General features: G+C 41.3%; 1 protein-coding gene across 1 annotated transcript in view; it reads right to left on the minus strand.

The window, feature by feature from the left end:
* Positions 1–2,527: 2,527 nt before the first annotated feature.
* elovl7a (ELOVL fatty acid elongase 7a) overlaps positions 2,528–23,752 on the minus strand; it is a 41,852-nt gene continuing 20,627 nt past the window's right edge. Inside the window, exons 4-8 of the mRNA XM_070862552.1 lie at positions 22,346–22,426; positions 21,353–21,409; positions 14,988–15,093; positions 7,184–7,320; positions 2,528–5,325 (exon numbers count right to left, since the gene is read on the minus strand). Of these exons, the coding sequence (XP_070718653.1) occupies positions 5,122–5,325; positions 7,184–7,320; positions 14,988–15,093; positions 21,353–21,409; positions 22,346–22,426 (585 nt within the window). The 3' untranslated portion in view covers positions 2,528–5,121. The remainder of the gene's footprint in view (positions 5,326–7,183; positions 7,321–14,987; positions 15,094–21,352; positions 21,410–22,345; positions 22,427–23,752) is intronic.

A 23,752-nucleotide genomic window follows, 5' to 3' on the forward strand; every position in this document is an offset into this window, starting at 1 on the left:
CCATTGCCTCTGGAGTAACCCAAGGATCTATCATTGGACTCCTCTCCTACATGCTGCCACTCGGCGACATTATCCAAAGACATTAGGTTCCACATGTAGGCAGATCTACCTCTCCATCTCTTTTGACCCCTGCACTGTCCCTGTTGTCAGACTGCTCGTCTGATATCCAGCTAACTATTGGGAAGATTGAAGCCATGATCTTTGGTCCCCCACCATAAACACCGTGCCCAGAGCACCGATTCCATCCCTCTCTCCAGCTGCCTCAGCTAAGCTTCCAACCCAATATAATACTTCATCACAAAGACAGCCCACTTTTACCTCAATCATCCACCCCAGCCTCAACCCAACTGCTGCTGAAACCCTCAACCATTTATTGCCTCTGGCCTCAATTATTCCAAGAGTCTTCTAGCCAGCCTCCCATCTTCTAAAACAATAGCTCCTCCAAAATTCTGTTGCCCATATGCTAGCCCACACCAAGTCTCACTCAGCTGTCACATCCCTCCTAACCATTTGTCAACCGGCACATTGGGGTACTGGGAGCCAATACCCCAGTCAATGCTTCCTGTAAACTGTGAGGCGCTCCAGGAAGCCCGCCCGCATAGCCAGCTTGATGGATTTTCAATTCAAAAACTGTGCATGTGTGGTATTTTGAATAGTCTGCACAGCCCCTTAAAGGGGCCATGCAAGGCCAAACAAAATTAGATGGAACATTGACCTCAACCCCTCAAGTTTAAAATTGCCATCCTTAAATCCTTTCATAGCCTTGTCGTTCCTATTTCTGTAAGCCCCCCTCCCCCAATTGGAGACACAACAAAAATTTGCCTAAATCCTACTATTCAATTCCCTCGCTAAACCTCTCCTTTAAAAATGTTCCTAACATTCATCTTTTCAACCAGTATCATCCTTCTGGCTTAGCACTCATTTTCCTGGGATTTGGGGTTTAAAAAAATATTAAAGACACTGGGGCAGAAATTCCAAGGAGGGCTTTCCACGGGCAAATCAATAAAGACTAAAAATAAAATGTGCACTTACCTGAAGCTGCTGCGTCGCTTGAACTCGCGATCCACAGGCTTCCTCTCCCTGCGACGCGCAGCGCATGCTCTTAGGGATGTCCGCAGGAGTCAAGTGTGCCTGGACACCCAATCACAGGTAAGTATTTTCTCATTCATTATAATAGGAGTTTTGTAAGTTACAAAACTCCTATTACAATGAATGAGAAAAACCCCAAAACTCAAAAAAAATACGTAACATTTAAAAAACACCTCACACAATAAACTAATAGAAATTAAAAATGTTACATGTTTTTTTAAAGAAAAAAAAATTGCCGATTTAAAAAAAAAGGTTAGGGTTTAAAATAACATTATCTGAGTGGGCAAGGTTTTGACATAAGTATGTTTTTAAAATGTTTAATTTAATCATGTTTTTTCTATGTTTTTAAACTCTGTAAAAGTAGGCTATGTGCCTGCTTTTTCAGGTGCAAGAGTTTTGAGGACATTGGCTGGGCACATAAGAACATAAGAATTAGGAACAGGAGTAGGCCATCTAGCCCCTCGAGCCTGCTCTGCCATTCAATAAAATCATGGCTGATCTGGCCGTGGACTCAGCTCCACTTACCCGCCCGCTCCCCGTAACCCTTAATTCCCTTATTGGTTAAAAATCTATCTATCTGTGATTTGAATACATTCAATGAGCTAGCCTCAACTGCTTCCTTGGGCAGAGAATTCCACAGATTCACACCCCTCTGGGAGAAGAAATTCCCTCTCAACTCGGTTTTAAATTGGCTCCCCCGTATTTTGAGGCTGTGCCCCCTAGTTCTAGTCTCCCCGACCAGTGGAAACAACCTCTCTGCCTCTATCTTTTCTATCCCTTTCATTATCTTAAATGTTTCTATAAGATCACCCCTCATCCTTCTGAACTCCAACGAGTAAAGACCCAGTCTACTCAATCTATCATCATAAGGTAACCCCCTCATCTCCGGAATCAGCCTAGTGAATCGTCTCTGTACCCCCTCCAAAGCTAGTATATCCTTCCTTAAGTAAGGTGACCAAAACTGCACGCAGTACTCCAGGTGCGGCCTCACCATTACCCTATACAGTTGCAGCAGGACCTCCCTGCTTTTGTACTCCATCCCTCTTACAATGAAGGCCAACATTCCATTCGCCTTCCTGATTACCTGCTGCACCTGCAAACTAACTTTTTGGGATTCATGCACAAGGACCCCCAGGTCCCTCTGCACCTCAGCATGTTGTAATTTCTCGCCATATGGGTAAATAGCCCAAACTTCCATGGACAACTGTCCTCGCTCCCTATCTGGCTACGATCTGTCAAGCTCCAGCTTTCAGTTTTCAGTACATATGCATTGCGCGCTGAAAACTGGCTTTTCCGATGCCTTCCCGGGTCCGTAGAAACTTTGTACGGGCCCGCGGACGTCGGAATTTCTACCCCATTAAATGAATGCAAGTTGCTGCTTCTGGATGAGCACTTCACTGGTCATAAGACAAAATATACAATCTGGATTTAATGGTAAGTATTTATTAAGGATGCACATATAAAGGATTTGAAGACATCATTGCAAGTATTACCATTTACAACAGAAATTAATTCATTTGGAAACACTTGCTAAAATTGGAATAAAACACGGTTATTTTCTGCTGTGACACAGCAAAACCAACATTTGAGAAACTTCAAGGTACAACTTTCTGTACCCAAATTTTCTGTACCCAAAATATTTCACTTCATGTACTTGTGGTAATCTCAAACAAGCACCTGCATTAATCGTTTTCCACCATCTATGGTTTCATATACAATTTTGCAAGAAAAAATGCATTCCATCAAGTTGTAATGTCTTTAGAGCAGTACATCAGTTTTAACATGGTAAAGCAAAAATTCAACCCTCTTTAGAAAGATAAACATTTCCAATTTACTGAAGGTCACATTATTTGGTACATCATTACACCACAGTGTTTGTATTGTGAATATCCAGTTCATGATCAAATATTCCTTATTAAAAATACAAAACAAATGGCCTTCAGCTCCTTCCTTGCAATATCTGGGTTAGATAATTGTGCAGTTATCCCCTCTGAAAATGAATAACATTCTACATAATGGGCTCACAAAAAGTCAAAGTTAATTTTGAAATACTGTAGTCTGTTGAGAATAAAGTTTTTTGCGGCATTTCTTCCCTTTTGGCACCTTAAGCATTTTAAAAAAAAAGACACAAGGGAAGCCTGGTGCTGGATATATACATTTTTCCAGCATAGGCACTGAAGTTTCTTCAAATGCATCTCCACATATGTTTTTATCCAAATCTCAAAAAACACTCCATTATTAGAACCCTGACATTTCTATTTCCTGTACCAGCCACCCTAATGTCCTCTTTGAATGCCATCGTCAATTCAGTACTAGTCTGTGAAATTCTCAGTTTTGTGGCCCTGCCAACCAGACAAAGACTTCCCAAACATATATATTTCAGTTGTAACCATTACATGCAGGCAAGGTGTTTTTGATCTTGGTTTGGACTCAAAACAGCTCCAGGAGGTAAAAGGAATTTGCTGTGCATTTCAAAAAAGTGTTTTAGAAAATTTTGTTCAGTTTAGTTAAGAATTTTAAAGTATAGGTGAGAGACCTGTCCATTGTCTGTGAATAGGGCTTGCATCTTATCTAGAATATAAAAATAACTACCAACTATTCAGTGACCAAACATTTTCCCCTAATAACCATACAAAGAACATTTGACCAGGGAAGGGATACAAAAATAAAATTAAATTGCAATAATAGGAACTGACCTCACATAGAAAGACAAGTCGCCAAAAACATCATAGAATTTGGGGAAAAAACTGCAGCATTCAACTATGAACATGAAGCTGGAACATCCAAACATTCCTTTAATCATATTTTTTCTTGAAGATTACCAAACATTTGAAAGTTTACTATTTCTAAACCTAAAGCACCTCAAAAATAATCATTCACATTTTAAAACTGTTGCAGCATGAAATTTCAGAAGAAAGCGAAAACCTAAGTTACCACAACTTCCTACTATTATCCCCAAACACCATCTCCTGTTCTTCACAAAACATTCTATAATAGAACATTTACAAGCATCGAGGGGGAGAGAAAGAGAAAGGGGGAACTTGTATAAAAAATACTTCTTGCAAGTTTAAAAACACACAAAGGCAGAATTACATTCAATAATGAAGACAGTTGCATAAATATAGACAGAGATTAGAGCCCTGCATTCTTACAATGAAATACTTTGCATGCAAGGCTCTCCAGCTGTTTACTGTAAGTTCTTTAAATTAAAAAGCCATCAGAACAAAATCAAAATATTTTAAACTTATTTATATTACGAGTTTTTTTTCCTTTCTAAAAATAAGTGATTTACAGAAATGTGCACCAAGAATGTGGAAAGTTCATACTATTTCCCTCAAAAAAGGCCAGCATCATGATCCAAGAGAAATAATTATGTATTTTCCTAAACAGGGAAAGACAGAGCCTCATTGTGTGCTGAAACAGAGTGAGATTTAACCATCTTACGACTGTTTTTCAATTTTAATTAAAAAGGACACAAGCTGGCCTGCCAGTTTCCACCCTGTACCTTTAAGTATTTATAAAACAAGAGGCTTCGTACCAACCTCAATTACATTGTGGCCATGCAAAGCAAAACCGATGAGGGATCAGAGTTGCCCAACTGCATCACTGCAGCAATACTATATTGCACGTCTGCTACTGACAGGAAAAATAACTTGGCACCGCAACAAAGTCAAACATGCAGTGCAACAGCACACATGGCTCATTTTATACAGAATTAGCAAAGCAGGAAGAAGGAAGGGATGGAAGCACGAATATTATAGGCTGGACTAATACACAATACAGCAGATGTGTTAACACAGGGCAAAGGATCAAGTCAGTGAGGGAGACAACAGAATCTAAAGAGGTTGGATTTATTTTACAAATTTAGCAGCTACATGGTAGCATGCTTTTATAAATCAACTTTAGAGACATTAATTACAAAGTGTACTTTAAAAAAAAACTGTATGTGGGTCTATGCATTATATTATGTAATACAGGTTCTTCATTATTGTCTAAAGCGTGAAGTCATTTGTATTCCAGTTTGCATAATTTTTACTGCTCTTTCTTAGATTTGTTCATAGTGCTCTTTGGCAATCTTTGACCCTTTGTGTATGCGTAGTACCAGAAGTTAAGAAATAAAATCATAAAGCTAACTCCATAAAGCCATATTACGTAAAGGAAGACTGGATACTGGTACTGGCAGTTTTTCATGAAGAAGAACTGCCCAATATGGACAGTAATCACCACAAACTGGATCTGAAAATCGAGGGGAAAAACAAGCCAGTTAATTAGTTGTAACTCCATCTCCGTGCATTTTTAGTTAACTTGTCCCAAAGTAGATCTTTTAAAATAGATATAGCAATACAATTTCAGCAACGCTTGGTCTGCCCTCCAGGCCTCCAAACCAGTGCCTGCGAAGAGACACTCGGTCACTCAACCAGGAAACACCAGGACTGGTTTGATGAGAATGATCAGGAGATCCAAGAGTTAATAGATCGCAAGCGCAGGGCATTTCTGAACCTTAAACAACAACCCAATTTGGGAGCAGCAAGGCAGCATTACAGACAGCTGAGGTCCAACAAAAAACCCAGGACTTAAAGAACAGGTGGTGGATGGAGAAAGCACAGGAGATACAACAGCTGGCTGACAGTCATGATGTGCGAGGATTCTTCATTGCAGTCAAGGCCACTACGGTCCAAACTCCCAAAGCCCCACCCCACTGCTGGCCAAGGACGGGGAAACACTCATTAAGGACACCAGGCAGTCAGGGCCCGCTGGAAGGAGCATTTCGAAGATCTCAATCGAGATTCTGTCTTTGACTCGAGTGTTCTTGACTCCATCCCGTAGCATGCTACCCACCACCATGTCAGTAAAACCCCAGCACTGCACGAGGTAGAAAAAGCCATTAAGCCAGCTTAAGAACAACAAGGCTACAGGAGCGGATGGAATGAGAGTAGTGCCAAGGAAACACTCAGCTACAGAGAACTAAACTAAATTTGAAAGAGCAACTTGTAATGAGCAAACACTGAGATATGGTTTGGAGAGGGGAATGAAAACAGACAGTATCTTCATTCATTTCTACATCAGCAACATCTTCAACCTGTTACAAATTACAGGAGCAGGGATTCCCCTCAAATGTCTGACTTCTGGGAAATATGTTGAAAAAAATGCACATCTTGTAATATACTCTGCTGAAGCATCATTGTCCCTTTACACAATTGAAAGAGTTAGGCTGCTTTGAGATCAGTGAAGCCGCTGTAACATAAACCAGTCCAACTGCCCGTGTATTGTTTTTGCTCCCTTTATAAAATGCTACCTTTAAGTTAATTCCTTGATTGTAAAATGTTCCAACATATGTGTTAAGGGAAGTATCATATCTTGTCATGGTGTCAAGTAATTGCACTAGCACAATAAACCAAATCACAAAGGTCTCCTTAAGTGGAGGCAGAGGTTTGTTGTAGGTCATAGTCCCATGATATATACTATTAGTACAGTCTACTTCTGTTAATTCCAAGTTGTTTTTTGTTCAAAACATTGAATTTTGCAATAAAAATTAAGCTCACACCACAATGCCGATTCATATTAAACAAATTTAATTCAGAGTAGACTGTACTTAAGTCTAAGAAAACCACTGAATTGGTTTTGTTCTATCCAGGAAACAGTCCCACAATTTCTCATTACAAACATTACAACAAAAAGCACTAGCTATTATATAAAAAAAAGTCACAAACTTTCATCAGATATGGTGCATATTGCAGGTTTGCACCTCATCTTGTAAAAGAGGAAAACCAGGACACCAAACACTAGGTTACAGTAGTCTTACTGTAAGAAGGATGGGATAGTTCAAATCCCACCATGGCATGTTCTGAAATTAAACTTTTTTTAATCTGTTAATTTGTGGGCTAGCTATTGGACAGTTATTGGACTGCTGCAAAAACCCAACTGGATTACTAATGTCATTCAGGGAAGCGAACCGGCCACCCCTATCTGGACTTGTCTACACCACTCCAGTCCATAATATGGCTGACTCTAAATGCCCTTGGGACAACTATAGATGGCCAATAAATGCAATCTTTCCAGTGTCATCCACAACCAAAAACAGAAGAAAACTTACCAATTGAATTGTGGTCATGTACTTTTTCCACCATAAATACTTCTGGTATGTTTGTCCCAATGCAGATAAACCATAGTATGTGTACATGATAACATGTATAACACAGTTCACAAGAGCATGAAATGTTCCTAGACCACCTGTATGGGGGTGTGGCGGAGAAGAAAGAGAGAAAGGAAAAATCCGTTAGAAAAATCTTGCAATTAGCTACAATAGTTCAACTGTTCCCAGTCTGAGATGATCAAGTTATAAAAAATGTTTTCCAACAATAATTAAAATCTAAATGAGTTTCAAAGTTAATTTTCATAGCTAGAGAAGTAATTTGGTAGTAATTAAGACACATCACACTGTTAAGTGTACTTACACTGGAATGGACAAGCCCTAACGTTTTCTGCCACGGTTAGTGGGTATCTATCACTCAATTACAGCAACTTCACGTCATTCCATATATTTCAGTGGCAAGTCTCTCCACAAGGTACTGTTATTGCAGAGCTTCTGGAGGAGCAGAACATCTTGGACAGCAACTTCACGATTTCCATGTTTAATCGCGCATGTGCGGGTGCTGGAAGTTGCTACCCAATTTATACTTTAATAATGGGGAGTGTCATTAGCTTCACTGTTATTTCTACTGCAAAATCCAGCCCTGTGCTTCTTCAACTATACAGTATTTAATTTTTATCAAATCATTTTTTTTTAAAGACAATATACTGGAAGATGGTAGATAATGTAGCAGAATGGAGGTAGGTATAACCAGTTTAGCAGCAGTGGGGAGGGAAGCTTGTGGGATTTAATAGCAGTTACAAGGTTGCTCTGGTTTGATAGTGGGGAGTGTTCTGCAAGATGTTATTACTGCAGATGGAATGGGGAGGGGTGCTTTACAGCAGTGGGTGGGGCAGTGATCTCAGAATAGCACTGTGCAGGAGGGAGAAGTGTTAGCAGGGTGTGTTAGCACTTGTTGGGAGAAGGTGTTAGGATACACCATATCTGGGGAGGGACTCCCAGGAGGTTATAGAATCATAGAAATTTACAGCGTGGAAGGAGGCCATTTCGGCCCATCGTGTCCGCGTCGGCTGACCAAGAGCTATCCAGCCTAATCCCAATTTCCAGCTCTTGGTCTGTCGCCCTGTAGGTTATGGCACTTTAAGTTCACATCCAAGTATTTTTTTAAAATGTGGTGAGGGTTTCTGCCTCTACCACCCTTTCAGGCAGTGAGTTCCAGACTCCCACCACCCTCTGGATGAAGAAATTTGCCCTCATATCTCCTCTAAACCTCCCCCCAATTACTTTAAATCTATGCCCCCTGGTTGTTGGCCCCTCTGCCAAGGGAAACAGGTCCTCCCTATCGACTCTATCCAGGCCCCTCATAATTTTATACACTTCAATCAGGTCTCCCCTCAGCCTCCTCTGTTCCAAAGAAAACAAAGACCCAGTATCTCCAATCTTTCCTCATAGCCACAATTCTCCAGTCCAGGCAACATTTTTGTAAATCTCCTCTGCACCCTTTCCAATGCAATCACATCTTTCCTGTAATGTGGTGACCAAAACTGCACACAGTACTCCAGCTGCGGCCTAACCAGTGTTTTATACAGTTCGAGCATAATGTTCTTTGCTCTTATATTCCATGTCTCAACTAATAAAGGCAAGTATTCTTAACCACCTTATCTACCTGTCCCATTACCTTTAGGGATCTGTGGACTGCACTTCAAGGTCCCTTTGTTCCTCTAGGGGGATAGATAAGGTTCACTGCAGCTGAGAGTGTGAGTCCCAAAGGCTGTATTGCCTTTAACCTTCGTATTGATTGGATAAAGCAAATTGGCCAGGGTAGCCTTGAGGAAGAGATCATAGAGTGTATCCGGTGTTTCCTTGAACATTATGTTGCGGAACCAACCAGGGAGTAGGCTATCTTAGATCTGTACTGTGTAATGAGACAGTATTAATAAATGATCTCGTAGTAAAGGATGCTCCAGGAATGGGTGACCATAGCATGGTTGAATTTCAAATTCAGTTGGAGGGAGAGAAAGTTGGTTCTCAAACCAGTGTCCTAATTTTAAATAAAGGAGACTACCAAGGTATGAGGGCAGAGTTGGCTAAATTGGACTGGGAAAATAGATTAAAGTATGGGATGGTTGATGAGCAGTGGCAGACATTTAAGAAGACATTTCATAACTCGCAACAAAAATATATCCCAATGAGAAGGAAAGACTAAGAGAAGGGATAACGATCTATGGCTAACTGAGGAAATAAGGGATGTTATCAAATTGAAAACAAGGGCATACAATGTGCCTAAGACAATGTGGGAGACCAAAGGATTGGAAAACTTTTAAAAGCCAGCAAAGAACGACCCAAAAAATTATAGAGGGGGAAGATAGATTATGAAAGTAAACTGGCACGAAATATTTTAAAAAAGATAGTAAGTGTTTCTACTGGTACATAAAAAGGAAAAGAATGATTAAAATAAATGTTGGGTCCCCTAGAGGATGAGACTGGGGAATTAATAATGGAGAACAGGAAAATGGCAGAGACATTGAACAAATATTTTGTATCGGTCTTCACGGTACAAGACACTAAAAACATCTCAATAGTGGATAATCAAGGGGCTATAGGGAGGGAGGAACTTAATACAATCACTAATGAAGTAGTACTCAGTAAAATAATGGGACTAAAGGCAGACAAGTCCCTTGGATCTGATGGCTTACATCCTAGGGTCTTAAAAGTGGCTGCAGAGATAGTTGTAATCTATCAAATGCATTGGTTGTAATCTACCAAAATTCCCTAAATTCTGGGGTAGTCCAAGTGAATTGGAAGACTGCAAATGTAACGGCCCTATTTAAAAAAAGGAGTCAGACAAAAAGCAGGAAACTATAGACCAGTCAACCTAACATCTGTCGTTGGGAAAATACTGGAGTCCATTATTAAGGAGCAGTAGCGGGAAAATTGGAAAAGCATAATTCAATCAAGCAGAATCAGCATGGTTTTATGAAAGGGACATCATGTTTAACAAATTTGCTGGAGTTCTTTAAGGATGTAACAAGCAGGGGGAACCAGTGAATGTGGTGTATTTGGATTTCCAAAAGGCATTCGATAGGATGTCACATAAAAGATTACTGCACAAGATAAAAGTTCATGGGGTTGGGGTAATATATTAGCATGGATAGAGGATTGGCTAACAGAAAACAGAGAATTTGAATAAATGGGTCATTTTCCGGTTGGCAAACAGTGACTTGTGGGGTGCCGCAGGGATCGGTGCTGGGCCCTCAACTATTCACAATCTATATTAATGACTTGTACGTGGTGCATATAGATACCAACGATATAGGTAAAAACAGGATGAGGTCCTACGAGACGAATTTAGGGAGCTAGGAGCTCAATTAAAAAGTAGGACCTCAAAAGTAGTAATCTCAGGATTGCTACCAGTGCCATGTGCTAGTCAGAGTAGGAATTGCAGGATAGCTCAGATGAATACGTGGCTTGAGGAGTGGTGCAGAAGGGAGGGATTCAAATTCCTGGGACATTGGAACCGGTTCTGGGGGAAGTGGGACCAGTACAAAACGGACGGTCTGCACCTGGGCAGGACCAGAACCAATATCCTAGGGGGAGTGTTTGCTAGTGCTGTTGGGGAGGAGTTAAACTAACATGGCAGGGGGATGGGAACCTATGCAGGGAGACAGAGGGAAATAAAATGGAGGCAGAAGCAAAAGATAGAAAGGAGAATAGTAAAAGTGGAGGGCAGAGAAACCCAAGGCAAAAAACAAAAAGGGCCACATTACAGCAACATTCTAAAGGGGCAAAGTGTGTTAAAAAGACAAGCCTGAAGGCTCTGTGCCTCAATGCATGGAGTATTCGGAATAAGGTGGACGAATTAACTGCGCAGATAGCAGTTAACGGATATGATGCAATTGGCATCACGGAGACATGACTCCAGGGTGACCCTGGGAACTCAACATCCAGGGGTATTCAACATTTAGGAAGGACAGAGAAGAAAAGGAGATGGGGTGGCGTTGCTGGTTAAAGAGGAAATTAATGCAACAATAAGGAGGGACATTAGTCTGGATGATGTGGAATCGATATGGGAGGAGCTGCGGAATACCAAAGGGCAAAAAACGCTAGTGCGAGTTGTGTACAGAACACCAAACATTAGGAGTGAGGTTGGGACAGCATCAAACAAGAAATTAGGGATGTGTGCAATAAAGGTACAGCAGTTATCATGGGCAACTTTAATCTACATATTGATTGGGCTAACCAAACTGGTAGCAATGCGGTGGAGGAGGATTTCCTGGAGTGCATTAGGGATGGTTTTCTAGACCAATATGTCGAGGAACCAACTCGAGAGCTGGCCATTCTAGACTGGGTGATGTGTAATGAGAAAGGACTAATTAGCAATCTTGTTGTGCGGGGCCCTTGGGGAAGAGTGACCATAATATGGTAGAATTCTTTATTAACATGGAGAGTGACAGTTAATTCGGAAATTGGGTCCTGAACTTAAGGAAAGGTAACTTCGACGGTATGAGGCGTGAATTGGCTAGAATACACCGGCAAAGGATACTTAAAGGGTTGACGGTGGATAAGCAATGGCAAACATTTAAGGATCACATGGATGAACTTCAGCAATTGTACATCCCTGCCTGGAGTAAAAATAAAACGGGGAAGGTGGCTCAACCGTGGCTAACAACGAAAATTAAGGATAGTCTTAAAACCAAGGAAGAGACATATAAATTGGCAATAAAAAGCAACAAACCTGAGGACTGGGAGAAATTTAGAATTCAACAGATGAGGAGTAAGGGTTTAATTAAGAGGGGGAAAATAGAGTATGAGAGGAAGCTTGCAGGGAACATAAAAACTGACTGCAAAAGCTTCTATAAATATGTGAAGAGAAAAAGATTAGTGGACAAACGTAGGTCCCTTGCATTCGGATTCAGGTGAATTTATAATGGGATCAAAGAAATGGCAGAACAATTGAACAAATACTTCGGTTCTGTCTTCACGAAAAAAGACACAAATAACCTTCCGGATGTACTAGGGGACAGTGGGTCTAGTGAGAAGGAGGAACTGAAGGATATCCTTGTTAGACGGGAAATTGTGTTCGGGAGATTGAAGGCCGATAAATCCCCGGGGCCTGATAGTCTGCATCCCAGAGTACTTAAGGAAGTGGCCCTAGAAATAGTCGAAGCATTGGTGATCATTTTCCAACAGTCTATCGACTCTGGATCAGTTCCTATGGACTGGAGGGTAGCTAATGTAACACCACTTTTTAAAAAAGGAGGGCGAGAGAAAATGGGTAATTATAGATCGGTTAGCCTGACATCAGTAGTGGAGAAAATGTTGGAATCAATCATTAAGGATGAAATAGCAGCACATTTGGAAAGCAATGACAGGATCGGTTTAAGTCAGCATGGATTTATGAAGGGGAAATCATGCCTGACGAATCTTCTGGAATTTTTTGAGGATGTAACTAGCAGAGTGGACAAGGGAGAACCAGTGGATGTGGTGTATTTGGACTTTCAAAAGGCTTTTGACAAGGTCCCGCACAAGAGATTGGTGTGCAAAATCAAAGCACATGGTATTGGGGGTAATGTACTGACATGGATAGAGAACTGGTTGACAGACAGGAAGCAGAGAGTCGGGATAAACGGGTCCTTTTCAGAATGGCAGGCAGTGACTAGTGGAGTGCCGCAAGGCTCAGTGCTGGGATCCCAGCTCTTTACAATATACATTAACGATTTAGATGAAGGAATTGAGTGTAATAACTCCACGTTTGCAGATGACACTAAACTGGGTGGCGGTGTGAGCTGTGAGGAGGATGCTAAGAGGCTGCAGGGTGACTTGGACAGGTTAGGTGAGTGGGCAAATACATGCAGATGCAGTATAATGTGGATAAATGTGAGGGTATCCATTTTGGGGGCAAAAACACGAAGGCAAAATATTATCTGAATGGCGGCAGATTAGGAAAAGGGGAGGTGCAAAGAGATCTGGGTGTCATGGTTCATCAGTCATTGAAAGTTGGCATGCAGGTACAGCAGGCGGTGAAGAAGGCAAATGGTATGTTGGGCTTCATAGCTAGGGGATTTGAGTATAGGAGCAGGGAGGTCTTACTGCAGTTGTACAGGGCCTTGGTGAGGCCTCACCTGGAATATTGTGTTCAGTTTTGGTCTCCTAATCTGAGGAAGGACGTTCTTGCTATAGAGGGAGTGCAGCGAAGGTTCACCAGACTGATTCCAGGGATGGCTGGACTAACATATGAGGAAAGACTGATCAACTGGGCCTTTATTCACTAGAGCTTAGAAGGATAAGAGGGGATCTCATAGAAACGTATAAGATTCTGACAGGACTGGACAGGTTAGATGCGGGAAGAATGTTCCCGATGTTGGGGAAGTCCAGAACCAAGGGACATAGTCTTAGGATAAGGGGTCGGCCATTTAGGACTGAGATGAGGAGAAACTTCTTCCCTCAGAGAGTTGTTAACCTGTGGAATTCCCTGCCGCAGAGAGTTGTTGATGCCAGTTCATTGGATATATTCAAGAGGGAGTTAGATATGGCCCTTATGGCTAAAGAGATCAAGGGGTATGGAGAGAAAGCAGGAAAGGGGTACTGAGGGAATGATCAGCCACGATCTCATTGAATGGTGGTGCAGGCTCGAAGGGCCGAATGGTCTACTCCTGCACCTATTTTCTATGTTTCTATGAAGGGACCGAGTGTAATGTAGCCAAGTTTGCTGATGATACAAAGATGGGTGGGGAAGCAAATTGTGAGGAGGACACAAAAAATCTGCAAAGGGATATAGACAGGCTAAGTGAGTGGGCAAAAATTTGGCAGATTGAGTATAATGTGGGAAAATGTCGAGGTTATCCACTTTGGCAGAAAAAAATAGAAAAGCCAATTATAATTTAAATGTAGAAAATTGCATAGTGCTGCAGTACAGAGAGACCTGGGAGTCCTTGTGCATGAAACAAAAAGTTAGTATGCAGGTACAGCAAGTAATCAGGAAGACAAATGGAAAGTGGGGATAAGAGTATAAAAGCAGAGAAGTCCTGCTACAATTGTACAGGGTATTGGTGAGGCCACACCTAGAGTACTGCGTAGTTTTGGTCTCCGTATTTAAGGAAGGATATATTTGCATTGGAGGCTGTTCAGAGAAGGTTCACTGTTGATTCCGGTGATGAGGGGGTTTGATTTATGAAGATAGGTTGGGTCTATACGCATTGGAGTTCAGAAGAATGAGAGGTGATCTTATCGAAACACAAGATAATGAGGGGGCTTGACAAGATGGATGCAGAGAGGATATTTCTACTCGTAGGGGAAACTAAAACTAGGGGACATAGTCTCAGTATAAGGGGCCGCCCATTTAAAACAGAGATGAGGAGAAATTTCTTCTCTCAGAGGTTTGTGAATCTATGGAATTATCTGCCCCAGAGAGTTGTGGAGGCTGAGTCATTGAATATATTTGGCGGAGATAGGCAAATTTTTGTGATAAGGGAGTAAAGGGTTATGGGGAGTGGGCAGGGAAGTGGAGCTGAGTCCAACGGTGGAGCAGGCTCAAGGGGTCAGGTGGCCTACTCCTGCTCTTATTTCTTATGTTCTGATGTGGGTCAGTTTGCAGTATTTTCCATGTTTTGGACGAACAGGAGATGCAGTGAGACAACAATTAAAATCCCCAGCATGCACTGTTTCATTGTTAGACAGCTTCACAAACCAAGACATACTTTCACAGATTACCAGAGGTAGAGTGACCCACTTGCTGAAAATTCTATCTTAAGAATAAAAGCTGTCATAGTTGATGTGAGTTGAACATCCTACTGGTCAATAACTTTACCTGGAGCAAATTTGACTCCAAACCACCATGTGAAAGACATGATGCTATGGTGATAGACATGAAGGAATGTCACTTGGCTGTTCTTCTTTCGAAGTACAAAGAAGATCTATGTGGGAAAACAAGAAATATCATAATTTATTAGTGTCTTTAATCATCTGAAAATTGTATTACCAAGTTAGAAGGCATTCTTATTAAAAAAACTAAAGTTTTGCTCATCAATCGGAGGTCAAGATCAAGATAATTTCAGTTCAAAAAATTGTTCAATACATTTACAGGTTTGGCGGGGGGGACAGTGGTAAAGAGTTTCCAATTATATACACAACAGTGACTGAATATATTTTAATGATAAAAATGTATTATTTGTCACATGGTTAACTGCTTCCACTAACTATGCATTTCTTTTTATTTTATTAATTCTTGGGTTACGTCGCTTTTGCTTACCTTTGAGAAGGTGGCAGTGAGCCATTCTTAAAGAAGTGATTTTGGGCTCAAAAAAAAATTCAAATATCATGACCTTTGCAGTTAAAGCTATGTATTTTTGCTACATTTTATTTTGTTTTTATTTATATTCCTGCCCGTGCTTCTCTCTGCTATATATATATATATATAAAAAAACAACCTCAAAACTCACTTTCCCCTCGCGATCCGGACTCTCACAGTTAGCCGGGCCTTGCCAGAATGGAGAGTTAGCCGGCTTCAAGAGTGTAGGGCAAAGAGTAGCTATTCACAGTTGCAGAAGGTCGGTAGTGGTGTTCCACAAGGATCAATGCTGGGATTACTGTGGTTCACAATTTACATTAACAATTTCGACTTTGGAATCAAAAACAATTTCTAAATTTGCAGATGACACCAAATTGGTGGTGGTGCGGGGGGGAGGGGGGAAGGGATAGTCAATACTGAGGAGGACTGCAACAAATTACAGGAGGACATTAATAAACCTGTAGAATGGGCATATAATTGGCAAATGAAGTTCAACACAGATAAATGTGAGGGATTACATTTTGGTAGGAAGAATAGGGGGTCACCTATTACTTGGAGGGTGTGAGTCTAGGTGGGGTAGAGTAACAAAGGGATCTCAGAGTACAAATACACAAATCACTAAAGGTTGGGACACAGGTTAGCAAGGCCATAAAAAAAGGACGCGTTTATTTGCACTGCCAAAATGCTCCACCCTTTGTTTCTGATTGGTCACCTTGGAGGATAAGCCACACCCTGAAGTTTGACAGGAATGAGTCACTGGAACCATCCATCCCAAGGTCTCACTCGCTCGCTCTCTTGGCGGGGGGTGGGGGTGGAAGAGTCGGAGCCTCAGGTCCTGCTTCTTGGCACCATGTGCATGGAACGATCTGGCTTGGAGGGGGGGCTGAGCTTGTCACCTGTCGGTCAAATAAATGCAGTACGGGCAGTGGGGGGGGGCGGGGCTGGATGGACAGCTGTGTCAAAGCAAAGTGCAGTACAAATCGCTTAAAAAAAAGTAAACCAAGCACTAGGGTTTATTCCTAGAGGGTAGAGAATTGTAAAGTCGGGAAGTTATGCTAAACCTTTATCGAACCTTGGTTAGACCACACATTGAGTACTATATACAGTTCTAATTACCATTATAAAATTTATAAAAAGGATACTGCGGCACTGGAGAGGGCGCAGCAAAGATTTGCAAGGATGATACCAAAAATTTGGCAGATGGAGTATAATGTTGGAAAGTGTGAGGTTATGCACTTTGGCAGAAAAAAATCAAAGAGCAAGTTATTATTTAAATGGAGAAAAATTGCAAAGTGCTGCCATACACCAGGACCTGGAGGTACTTGTGCATGAAACACAAGAAGATTAGTATGTAGGTACAGCAAGTGATCAGGAAGGCCAATGGAATCTTGGCCCTTATTGCAAAGGGGATGGAGTATAAAAGCAGGGAAGTCTTGCTACAGCTATACAGGGTATTGGTGAGGCCACACCTGGAATACTGCGTGCAGTTTTGGTTTCCATATTTAAGAAAGGATATACTTGGTTTGGAGGCAGTTCAGAGAAGGTTCACGAGGTTGATTCCGGAGCTGAGGGGGTTGACTTATGAGGAAAGGTTGAGTAGGTTGGGTCTCTACTCATTGGAATTCAGAAGAATGAGAGGTGATCTTATCGAAACGTATAAGATTATGAGGGGGCTTGACAAGATGGCTTGAGAGGATATTTCCACTGATAGGGGAGACTAGAACTAGGGGGCATAATCTTAGAATAAGGGGCCACCCATTTAAAACTGAGATGAGGAGAAATTTCTTCTGAGGGTTGTAAATCTCTGGAATTTGCTGCCTCAGAGAGCTGTGGAAGCTGGGTCATTTAAAAAATTTAAGACAGAGATAGACAGTTTCTTAACCGATAAAGGAATAAAGGGTTATGGAGAGCAGGCAGGGAAGTGGACCCGAGTCCATGATCGGATCACCATGATCGTATTAAATGGTTGAGCAGGCTCGAGGGGCCGGATGGCCTACTCCTGCTCCTATTTCTTATGTACTTATGTAAATGCGAAGGTATATACATCAGGAAAGGGTGAACAGGCTGTGTCTCTTTTCTCTTGAAAAAAGGCTGAGTGGTGACCTAATAGAGGTCTTTGTAAAATTATGAACAATGGATACAGTGAGAATGTTTCCATTTGTGGGGAAGAGCATAACTAGAGGCCACCAATATAAGATAGTCACCAAGAAATCCAATAAGGAATTCAGAAGAAACTTCTTTACACAAAGAGTGGTGAGAATGTGGAACCCACTGCGCAGGGAGCGGTTGAAGTGAATAGTAAGGATGCATACAAGCATATGAGGGAGAAGAGAATAGCCAGTTATGCTGCTAGAGTTAGATGAGGTAAGACGGGAGGAGGCTCAAGTGGAGCATAAACGCCGGTATGGACTGGTTGGCCGAATGACCTGTTTCTGTGCCGTGTGTCTTATGCAACAATAGGATTAATTAGAAGAGTGCTATTGTTATGCAGGAAGAAGCCTAAATTGCCTGAAAGGGATATGTGACGAGAAACAGATTAGTGAAGACGAATGTAGGTCCCTTACAGTCAGAATCAGGTGAATTTATAATGGGGAACAAGGAAATGGCAGACCAATTGAATAAATACTTTGACTCTGTCTTCACTAAGGAAGACACAAATAACCTCCCGAAAATACTAGGCGACCGAGGGTCTGGCGAGAAGGAGGAACTGAGGGAACTCCTTATTAGTTAGGAAATGGTGTTAGGGAAATTGATGGGATTGAAGGCCAATAAATCCCCAGGGCCTGACTGTCTGCATCCCAGTGTACTTAGGGAAGTGGCCCTAGAAATAGTAGATGCATTTTTGGTCATTTTCCAACATTCCATAGACTCTGGATCAGTTCCTGTGGATTGGAGGGTAGCTAATGTAACCCCACTTTTTAAAAAAGGAGGGAGAGAGAAAACAGGGAATTATAGACCGGTTAGCCTGACACCAGTGGTGGGGAAAATGATGGAATCAATGATTAAAGATGTAATAGCAGCGCATTTGGAAAGCAGTGACAGGATCGGTCCAGGTCAGCATGGATTTATGAAAGGGAAATCATGCTTGACAAATCTTCTAGAATTTTTTGAGGATGTAACGAGTCGAGTGGATAAGGGAGAACCAGTGGATGTGGTGTATTTGGACTTTCAGAGGCTTTTGACAAGGTCCCACACAAGAGATTAGTGTGCAAAATTAAGGCACATGGGATTGGGGGTAATGTATTGAGGTGGATAGAGAACTAGTTGGCAGACAGGAAGCAAAGAGTGGGAATAAACGGGTCCTTTTCAGAATGGCAGGCAGTGACGAGTGGGGTACCACAAGGTTCAGTGCTGGGACCCCAGCTATTTACAATATATAGTAATGATTTAGACGAAGGAATTGAATGTAATATCTCCAAGTTTGCAGATGACACTAAGCTGGGTGGCAGTGAGAGCTGTGAGGAGGATGCTAAGAGGCTGCAGGGTGACTTGGACAGGTTAGGCGAGTGGGCAAATGCATGGCAGATGCAGTATAATGTGGATAAATGTGACGTTATCCACTTTGGTGGCAAAACAGGGAGGCAGAATATTATCTGAATGGTGACAGATTAGGAAAAGGGGAGGTGCAACGAGACCTGGGTGTCATGGTACATCAGTCATTGAAAGTTGGCGTACAGGTACAGCAGGCAGTTAAGAAAGCAAATAGCATGTTCGTTTTTATAGCGAGAAGATTTGAATATAGGAGTAGGGAGGTCTTACTGCAGTTGTACAGGGCCTTGGTGAGTCCACACTTTGAGCATTGCATGCAGTTTTGGTCTCCTAATCCGAGGAAGGACATTCTTGCTATTGAGAGAGTGCAGCGAAGGTTCACCAGATTGATTCCTGGGATGGCAGGACTGACATATGAAGAAAAACTGGATCGACTAGGCTTATATTCACTGGAATTTAGAAGAATGAGAGGGGATCTCATCGAAGCATATACAATTCTGATGGGATTGGACAGGTTAGATGCAGGAAGAATGTTCCCGATGTTGGGGAAGTCCAGAACCAGGGGTCACAGTCTAAGGACAAGGGGTAAGCCATGTAGGACCGAGATGAGGAGAAACTTTTTCACCCAGAGAATTGTGAACCTATGGAATTCTCTACCACAGAAAGTTGTTGAGTCCAGTTTGTTGGATATATTCAAAAGGGAGTTAGATGTGACCCTTACGGCTAAAGGGATCGGGGGGTATGGAGAGAAGGCAGGAGGTACTGAAGTTGCATGATCAGCCATGATTATATTGAATGGTAGTGCAGGCTCGAATTGAGCTGCCAAACTGCCCCTCTTTCAGCCATGTCTCTGTAATGGCTATAATGTCATACTCCCAAGTGTCGACCTGTGCTCTTAACTCATCCGCCTTATTCGCTATACTTCTTCCATTAAAGTATATACCATTTAGCACAGGAATACCTCCTTGATTATTACTTCCTAACCCTTGTTTCCTCTGTCTTACAGATTCACTTTCTAAATTCTCGCTATCCAATTTCAGCTTTACTTCCTTCCCTATTGAATTTGTTCAGATTCCCATCCCTCTGCCAAGCTAGTTTAAACTCTCCGCAACAGCACTGGCAAAACTCCCCGCGAGGATATTGGTCCTGGCGCTGTTGAGGTGCAACCCGTCCGGTTTGTACAGGTCCCATCACCCCCAGAAGCAGTCCCAATACCTCAGGAATTTAAAGCCCTCCCTCCTACAACAACTCTCCAGCCACGCGTTCATCCTCTCTATCCTTATTATTAGTACGTGGCACCTGGAGTAATCCGGAGATTACTACCTTTGAGGTCCTTCCCTTTAATTTTTCTCTGAGCTCCCCAAGTTCTGCCTGCAGGGCCTCATCTCTCTTTCTACTTAAGTCGTTGGTCCCGATATGGACAACGACCTCTCGCTGTTTACCTTCTACCCCCAGAATGCCCTGCGTCCGCTCTGTGACATCCTTGACCTTGGCATCAGGGAGACACCATACCATCCTGGAGTCACGTCTACAGCCGCAGAAACTGATGATCAGCTTTCATTTAGTTTCTAGATTGGCATGTATGAACATACAAACACAAAAATACCTGTTCGGTCTCCCCATGCCATGCATCAATTCCATCTAGATAGTGAAAGAGCGTGTTGTTCCTCAGTCTCCACAAATGCTACTACAAAGCAAATACTGGCTGGTGTTTGAAACAGAATTGATCACTCCCTAGCACTTTGCCACAGCTGCACAGGGGAGACTAGAAACTCAGTGATAGATCATTTGTTTGACTTCTCATCATACTGGGGTTACAATGCACTTTGCTTAGAACATCATATCTGTGATTCATATACCATAAAACTAAGGTTAAATGTTTATGCAAAATTAATCTGCTTCAGGACTGAACTCAACCTCATCAATGTCACTCTATATAGGGGAAGACTGACACCAATACAACACAGCATTAATTGTTGCATACTTTTCTACAATATGTTGTGGCATTTCCAGAGTCTATGCAATGTCAACATTCATTTTAGGGTTCTTTACGTTTGGGGGACAGGGAAGGGAACAGGGCATCTCACAAAATTGACACTTGTCGTACTTGCAAAAGCCAGAGACACGGAATTGTGTAGCACAAAATATAACCAGGTGTCATGTAACTGAATTACAGCTTTAAACAGCTGCAAAAAATTTTTTCAATACAACCTTTATTACTGCAACCTTTTTAAGAGACATTTTTTTTCTTAAACACTTCATGCTGCAATTAATATTGTCAATTATGTAACTGGATATACATTTCTACAAGATTAATACTTTTTTTTAAAGGAAAGACCCACACTGCCAGTGCCAAGATATAAATAACATTTCTAATTTGCTCCCATGATACTTACAGTGTCCAATAACTCAATAAACTTGGATATGTAAAAAAGCCAGCACGTCCAGGCCATCTAAGATAAAGATATATTAGTACATGAAAATGCAGCCCAATTATTTTTCCCCCAGAAAGGACAAATTTGAATTTATATAGCATCTTTCACATCCTTAGGCTGTCAAAATAGGGCTTCACAACCAATACATCATCACATGAGTCATTTATTTTGAAGGTAATTTGTGTACAACAAGGTCCCCAAAACAGCAAGACTAATAACTGGAATCTGTTTTGATGCTCATGGTTAAAGAGTGGATTTTGCTTAGGACAGCAAGACACCCCTTTAATAGTGCCATGGGATAGTTTACATCCACCTAAAGGGTAGATGGGGCCTCTATTCAACATCTCAAAACAAATGACACACACAAAAATAAGAGGTAAAAAACGATTACAACTTGCACCATCTAATGCATGGCGATGCAGAAACTGACATATGAGATGTAGCAGCAACAGGCCTCAACTGAGTTTTAGTGCTCCAGAGAGGTAACAACTGCAGGAATCCCTTAATAGGTATTTCAAATTCACTATTTATCTTCAGTTTATTAGTTTATTTCCATAAAATGAGTTTGCATGACAGATTCAAATGTTTGTCCTTGTCTCTGCCCTATACATGATACTTCTAACTACATGCAAGGAAGGAAGAGAAGGCAATGTGATAATGATCAGATAATGTTTTTATTATGTTGATTGAGGGATAACTCCCTGCTCTTCTTTGAAAGTGTTAAAAGTGTTAAGTCTGTACTTCTACACTTTGCTCAGACTAAACAATTTGTAATTGTTACTGTACCAGGCTGTTTTTCTAGGATAACCAATTGTGAATCAACATGCATTTTCTCTCAACCCCCAACATTGAAAAATGACTTACAGAAATTAAATCAGAAACCCTTTCATGTCTCTTACATGTACACAAATTTAAAGCATGATTGTAAAAAAGAGCAGTTGAATAATTACTTACCCTGAGGGCTTGCGGACTCCTGGAGTAATCCACAATGTCACAGCGGAATGAGTAACCCGTGGCCCAGCCAGACATAAGAAACTGTTAATTAGAAAAGCCATCAAAGTTAATTACTGTGCATTAAAAAATCCATGAAGGTCAAAGAGGTATGTTAATACTTGCTTACACACCAAGAATCCTTGCCAGCTCAATGTGGTCACAAGTGTGCTTTTAAATCATGCACAACAAACGTGTCCTTGTTATACAACAGTGTAAAGTTCCTCTTGCACCAGTGCCTAGTTTGTATTTTGAGAGACTAGCACCCGAGCCATTCACACAGCTAAACCCACATACGGATCAAAACATCAGGTACAGATCAAAAACCCTTACACAAGAAAAAAAAGGACTAAAGTCAAATTTAAGAGGATGCTGGCTTCCTAGAATCAAAACTAAACAAGCACCAGTATAAAGCAGCTTCAAACTTTCTTCAAGATTCAATGGATATACAAAAATGTTATATTTTTAATACTGTACCATCTTCAGATTAAATCTCTTGTTGATCTTTGCACCTCCAAAAAGCTACTTTCCTCACAAATAGATTGCAATAAGTTTATAAGAGAGCCACAAATGATTTGTTCCCCTTGTGATTATGTAGCACACGTTAATTAAAATTACAAGTCAGCAGATCTCCGGTGACATAACTCACAATAAATTGAATATATGGTTTACCAAGGGCAGGAGTGTTATAACACGCAATGCATTATTCTGTTGCTAAAGTAATGGTGACCCATTCAGGCTCAAATCAGAGTTTAATTATTTGGTGGGGGAACAGGTCAAGATCAGCTTCATTGTTTTTCATGCTGTAGGTTAGAACCCAGGATAGACAGGCTGGCTTGGATTCTTCAAAAATGTTATAGGCTACATGTATTCTGATTAGTGTGTCAATAAGACATTTTCTATTGGTGAGAAAGTTTCTCTGTACGACCCTTCATTAGAAATTTGCATAGGAGCTACTGATCTGCAAGCAATTTATCTGGAATTTATTTGTTTAGAAGTGTGACTTGAGAATAAGGAAATGCATATGATGATGTATTGCTTTTATATTAAATTTGGCCCTGTTTCGTTGGAAGACATGCTGTTTTATGCCAATGCTTATCACAGCCATTCATTTACTGTGACTGAATGTGAAACTGAATTATATGGTATACATTCTTGGAATTTTACTGACGTTTTGGGGGCCAAATTGTGTCGTTTTAATCAGGATAAAGAATCCACAGCTCTGATTTTGCTGAATTCGTTCACTTACTCAATTTTTTTCTCACCATTTTTAAAAACCAGCAGACAACTATATTTCCCATGTTGGAGAAAGGTATTGGGGAGGTAATGGAAGACAAAAGCAAACACCATCAGAGCGAAGAGATAAAGGAG

The sequence above is a fragment of the Pristiophorus japonicus genome, chromosome 2, assembly GCF_044704955.1.
Source record: "Pristiophorus japonicus isolate sPriJap1 chromosome 2, sPriJap1.hap1, whole genome shotgun sequence".
Lineage (NCBI taxonomy): Eukaryota > Metazoa > Chordata > Chondrichthyes > Pristiophoridae > Pristiophorus > Pristiophorus japonicus.